Raw genomic sequence first — 5958 nt, 5'->3', positions numbered from 1 at the left:
CTTAAAAATATAATAATTTATAACTAATGGCATCCAATTCTTGGTCTAGGTTACCATAAATGTCTCTAATACAATTTGATGAAAAGATAACCTCTCCTAGCAACGATTTTAGAAAGCTGAAACATGATTAAATTCAGTGAATGGAGCAATGTTTAATAATTAATATTTTCCCTAAAATCTAATATGTATTCAGTAAAAATATGAATAGTCACACCCCAACATTTGCTGCATCTTTTATTGTACATAATACATAAGTAACTATGGGTTATTACTGCCCACTATACTGATCAGCTAAGCCTGTATGTCATGTGAAGGATTATTAAGGAAATGTAGGATTGATGAATGTTTTCACATAAAGTAGAGTTTAATTATTTCTTTGACATTCAATTTTCTTTACAAGTCATTCTGTTCTTCACAGTTAACGGTTTTGCTATTGGCAGACTGAAAGAAATTTTTTCTGTATGAATCCACTATAAGAATGTTAACTCTTTACACTCTGGACACCTTAATCTGTCACAATTACTTCTTAAAAACTGTTTTTATTTGACAAATAACTAAAAAACAACAAAAAGTAAAAATCATGTATCCATCTGAAAGAATAACAAAAAAGTCATAACTGAAGTACCCCTTTCTTTAGCCATCTCTGCTTCCCACGCCCCTTTTCACCATTGTTTATTTACATCTTGGTACATGTCATTCCTAAATTTTTACCTATACTTACACGATTTCCATTCTTTTAAGTTAACTTATCTAACTATAAACTCTTTATTAATGAAAAAGAATTATGCAACACATTTTAGTATGTAAGTTATATTTTGTCCATAACAATGTATTACAGACATTTCCCCAGGTTAATACTTTCAGACGGACCTTATTTTTCTTCTTTGTGGAAGTATTTTAAAGCAAATTTGTGACATCACATTATTTCACCTCCTCCTATTTCACTCTGCTTCTCAAAAACTAAGAACATTTTCTTACCTAACCATGCTATTATCACTCAGTACGTAATGTTTAAAAACACCATTACTTATTCTGTTTGTAATTTGGGGTATTAACTAAACTCATGTTCAACTGTAGAGCTTAATTTAGTGATTTCTTGAATTTGACTTCCATTTGAAAGTCTCATGCTTCAAAAATGAAACGTCAGCTAACTTCTACCTAAAAGATAAATCTTGTCTTTTTATTTATTTCTCCAATTGAGAAACTTTTATTCAAATTCGGAAGTATAAAAAGGCACAAAGTTACAATAATGACATTTCTATCATAGTTTGCATGGAGAAAAAAAGAGATTAATGAAGATTACATTTATCTGGAATACAGAACTTCCCATATTTTTCTGAAATAATAAAGCACTGTTGCTATTAATAATGGTGACTAATGCTGTAGGATAATTAAGGAAATAATCAGTATATCTTTAAAAGCTGTTAATACTGCCATAACTTGGGTCAAGAAAGAAAACTGGGCCAATCTAAAGTTGAAGAATACCCTGTAAATGATATCATATATTTATATATCACTTTATAGATTTTGAAGGTTTTCATTTTTAAACAAGGTACAATAAGCCAAATTACAAAGGAAAATATTGATAAATTTGTCTTATTAAAATGGAAATTTTCTGTATGAAAACCATTTGCATTCATTTTAACTGGACTGATACACACAACAACCCTAAGAAGTTAAGACCAGCAGGTGTTACTATCCCTATTCTACAGGCAAACAACTGAGGCTACCAGAGATGATCGTGTTCAATCTCACACAACTATAAAGTAGCAAAGCCATTCAGAATATTTTATTAAGAACAAGAAACAAAACAGATGTACCTATATCACTTTGTTAATGTAACATTAATTTCTGAAAACCTAAACAATTATTATTGTTTTAATTGTATAGTTGATATTCTAGCAGAGAAGCCTGACAAAAAATAGCCATTATTTTGTAGTATATAAACAAATTAGTACGTATAATCTGTTTCATTTTATTTCGGAGGGAAAAAAATTAAGACTTTTTTTCTAGAAAACTATGAAGATAGTTCTTGAAATTCATTTACCAGATGATGATAATATGACTAACAGTTCTTAACATACTCTAGTTTATAAGTATATATTTGAAGTCTATATGATGTAGAACGTAGTGTTTACATTTTTTTCTACATGGTTAAATGGTTAAAAATAAGTCTTGCAAGACAATTTACTTGTTCCAAAGCCAACATGTCAATATTCAAGCACAACAGAGTTTTAAAGATGCCTGCTTCACATATGAAAAAATTTTAAGTTAAAAAATTGACATTTGGTTAAATGCTAGGCCTGATGCTAAAAACTTTTTCCTAAGCATTTAAACAGATATTTATACTGGTAAGATCTTTATTAAAGATAGATTTAAGAAGAGAAAAAGATTCTTGTCATCCATTATGATTATACAAAAAAGATTCATTTTAACTGGGAATGGGTAATTCAGAAGATTGAACTATATTAACAATAACTGACTCATTACAATCAATTTTCTACTCATGTTCAGCAATTGGTATTTTAGGAAGATTCTAATGAAAAATATTCACAACATTAAAAAATAAAACTCTCTAAAAACAAAAAAAGATAGGGAGGGAAATATGGAAGGAAGGAGAGAGACTTGGTGCTGCTTGATACCATCACTGGAAATCTTACCATGGGGGTCAAAGAATGATGGGGAGAGAGGGTGAAAACCTTTGTACCCCATGAGGTACCTAAGAAAAGTATCTGAGGCACACTGGCAAGGCAGTATGAAACTATATGTACTGCCACTGGCCATATTGTACCTGGTCTGTGAATAAACAGAGTCCTTCAGTTTCCAAAGCTGTCAATCTGGCACCTTCCATGAGCATTATATTCACTTTGAATAAAATAAACAAACAAAAATTTATAATTAAAAGGACAAAAGAACTTGAAAATAAAAACTACTGAAACAACTTATAGTTGTGGTATATGACAAAAAAATAAAAAAGTGAAATACTACAGATATTTGAAAATCTTAAAGTTTGTTGTTTGAATTTTATATCACACCTTCATAAAAGTTCAGGCCAGATAGTTTAGGTACTTTTGTGTTACACAGGTAGACACTTACATTTTAAATTTCCTCATTGTATCAGTGCTGACAGTTTTATATCACTTCATCTCACCACTCAAGTAAGTTTATAAAAGTGTGATTTACTATTGATTCCATAAATTTCCATTATTATGTTCTAAAATGTCTGGATGGTTAACTAGAAAAAATAGGGAAAAGCCATGTCTGTAATTATTAAACATAAATAAATGAAACAAACTTCACATATATGCACCATACCTGCAGTTGACCATTTAATGAACTCAAGTCTTCTGCTTTCTTCTCTAAAGATTGAACCCAGACTTTTCTTTTTTGTCGGCATCTTGAAGCTGCTGCTCTATTTCTCTCTAGAAACTTCCTCCTTTTTTCATCAGGATCTTCGTTAGCTGCTCTTCTTCGACGACCACTTGTATTTTGAGTCTGTGGAGCTGTGTGAGCTGGAGAAGCCTATAATAAACAAAAAATGAGAATGTGTTATAATTGCGTGGAGTGAGTGAATTAACACAGGTAGCAAAGCGTAGTAGAGGGGGAGAGCTACTAACTCTAAGTCTCTTTGTATATATCAATATTTTAGGACAATATGAGAATCATCCTGTGGTTTAAATCCTTCCTGGAAATAAATGAGCTATGCAAGATGTTCACTAATACACTGTTACAGTGAATTCTTTAAAGTAATATGTATAATATTTTCATTTAGGTAGATACAGCATGAAGAACCTGAAGTCATAATTGATCATTTACAGATCTTATGTATTTTCAAGTGTGCTTTTTAACAGACTTTACGGCATTATGTAATTCTTAAAACACTGATTATGCTGTTGTTGTTAGATGCTATTGAGTCGGTTCCGACTTATAGCGACCCTATGCACAACAGAACAAAACACTGCCTGGTCTTGCGCCATCCTCATAATCAGTATTATGCTTGAGACCACTGTTGCAGCCACTGTGTCAATCCATCTCATGGAGGGTCTTCTTCTTTTTCACTGATCCTCTACTTTACCAAGCATCATGTCCTTCTCCAGGGACTGGTCTGTCCTGATAACATGTTCAAAGTATGTGAGACAAAGTTTCACCATCCTTGCTTCTAAGGAACATTCTGGCTGTACTTCTTCCAGGACAGATTTGTTTGTTCTTTTGGCAGTCCATGGTATATTCAATATTCTTCGCCAACACCATACTTCAAAGGCATCAAGTTTTCTTTGGTCTTTCCTATTCATTGCCCAGTTTTCACATGCACATGAGGTGACTGAAAACACCATGGCTTGGGTAAGGCGCACCTTAATCCTTAAAGTGACATCTTTGCTTTTTAACACTAAAGAGGTCTTTTGCAGCAGAATTTGTCCAATGCAATGTGTCGTTTGATTCCTTGACTGCTGCTTCCATGGGTGTTGACTGTTGATCCAAGCAAAATGAAATTCTTGACAACTTCAATCTTTTTCTCCATTTATCATGATGTTGCTTACTGGCCCAGCTGTGAGGATTTTTGTTTTATGTTGAGGTGTAATCCATACAGAGGGCTGTGGTCTCTGATCTTCATCAGTAAGTGCTTCAAGTCCTCTTCACTTTCAGCAAGCAAGGTTGTGTCACCTGCATATCGCAGGCTGTTGGTGACTCTTCCTCCAGTCCTGATGCCCCCGTTCTTCTTCATATAGTCCAGCTTCTAGGATTATTTGCTCAGCATACAGACTGAGTAAGTATGGTGAAAGGATACACTCTGACGCACACCCTTCCTGACTTTAAACCATGCATTATCCCTTGTTCTGTTCGAACTACTGCCTCTTGGTCTATATACAGGTTCCTCATTGGCACAATTAAGGGTTCTGGAATTCCCATTCTTCATAATGTTACCCCTAATTTGTTACGATCCACATAGTTGAATGCCTTTGCATAGTCAATAACACACAGAGAAACATCTTTCTGGTATTCTCTCCTTTCAGCCAGGATTCATCTGATTATAAGTTACTATATTGAAAATTTTAATAACTCTCCATTTAAATACATTATGAGACACCATGTTTTTTATGCAATTCTGAAATAAAATATTTTACATCAAATCTGTAGATTTTCTTTAAGAATTGGTTTTTCTAAAATTAAGGAGTGAAAGTATGGACGAACTCTGGTGTACACAGCTTTTCTTCACTTTTTGAGAATTAGCTCAATCCTTTTCTAGGAGCAGGTTCATGTAATTATTAATATTCATCTTTATGGTGGGTAGAATCCCACAGGAGCCCAGATTTTCATTTTAATTGCTTCCCCCAATGGATTGGTCGTTTATTTAAATTCAGCCAGAGAAAATGGTCTTCATTTACTAGTCATATAGTCTTGTGTCCAGAACTACAGAACACTAGGTACCTCAAATCTCTCACAGGCCCCCAAATTGTGCCACAGAACACCTGAATATGGGAGACTGGAAATGGACCCTTGGAAATGATGTGGATGACAGCACCTTGTAGCCATAAGCATATGGTCCAAAGGAGAAACCTGAAAATAATCTTTTTACCTATAATTAACTATATTTTAATGTGTTGCTGTGATGATAATTTTGTGTGTCAACTTAATGAAGCCATGATGCACAGTTGTTTGGTCAAACATTAGTCTAGATGTTCTTATGTGGTATTTACATGTGATTAGATCAGTTGGCCTTAAGTAAAGCTGATTTCTCTCCATTAATCTCCATTAAGCCAGTTAGTTTAAGGCCTTTAGAGCAAAAAGGGAGCTTTCCTGAGGGAGTATTCTGCTTCCAGAATTCTTTTCTCTCCCCCACCACCTGACCTACGAATCTTGGGATACAAGACTGCCAAAATTTTTAGCCTGTCAGTTGCTAAACAGAAACAGAGTTACTTTTGTATATTTTTATGCCTAACAATGATTTGAGGTCCCTAG

At 33.6% G+C, this 5958-nt stretch overlaps 1 protein-coding gene across 2 annotated transcripts in view; it reads right to left on the bottom strand.

Moving 5' to 3' along the window:
* Positions 1 to 5958, bottom strand: part of ATF2 (activating transcription factor 2) — a 50301-nt gene that overhangs the window by 13299 nt on the left and 31044 nt on the right. Inside the window, exons 8-9 of one of the 2 annotated variants that reach the window (XR_002823966.1) lie at positions 3316 to 3522; positions 2792 to 3235 (exon numbers count right to left, since the gene is read on the bottom strand). Coding sequence is in view for 1 of the 2 variants with exons in the window: in XM_004391386.3 (XP_004391443.2) it covers positions 3316 to 3522 (207 nt within the window). In the remaining variant the exon portion in view is untranslated. The remainder of the gene's footprint in view (positions 1 to 2791; positions 3236 to 3315; positions 3523 to 5958) is intronic. The other variant, XM_004391386.3, reaches the window with a different exon arrangement.

The sequence above is a fragment of the Trichechus manatus genome, unplaced genomic scaffold (genome assembly GCF_000243295.1).
Source record: "Trichechus manatus latirostris isolate Lorelei unplaced genomic scaffold, TriManLat1.0 scaffold00037, whole genome shotgun sequence".
NCBI classification, from domain to species: Eukaryota; Metazoa; Chordata; class Mammalia; order Sirenia; family Trichechidae; genus Trichechus; species Trichechus manatus.
The sequence above is the reverse complement of the archived record's forward strand: the minus strand, read 5'-3'. Positions and strand labels throughout refer to the sequence as shown.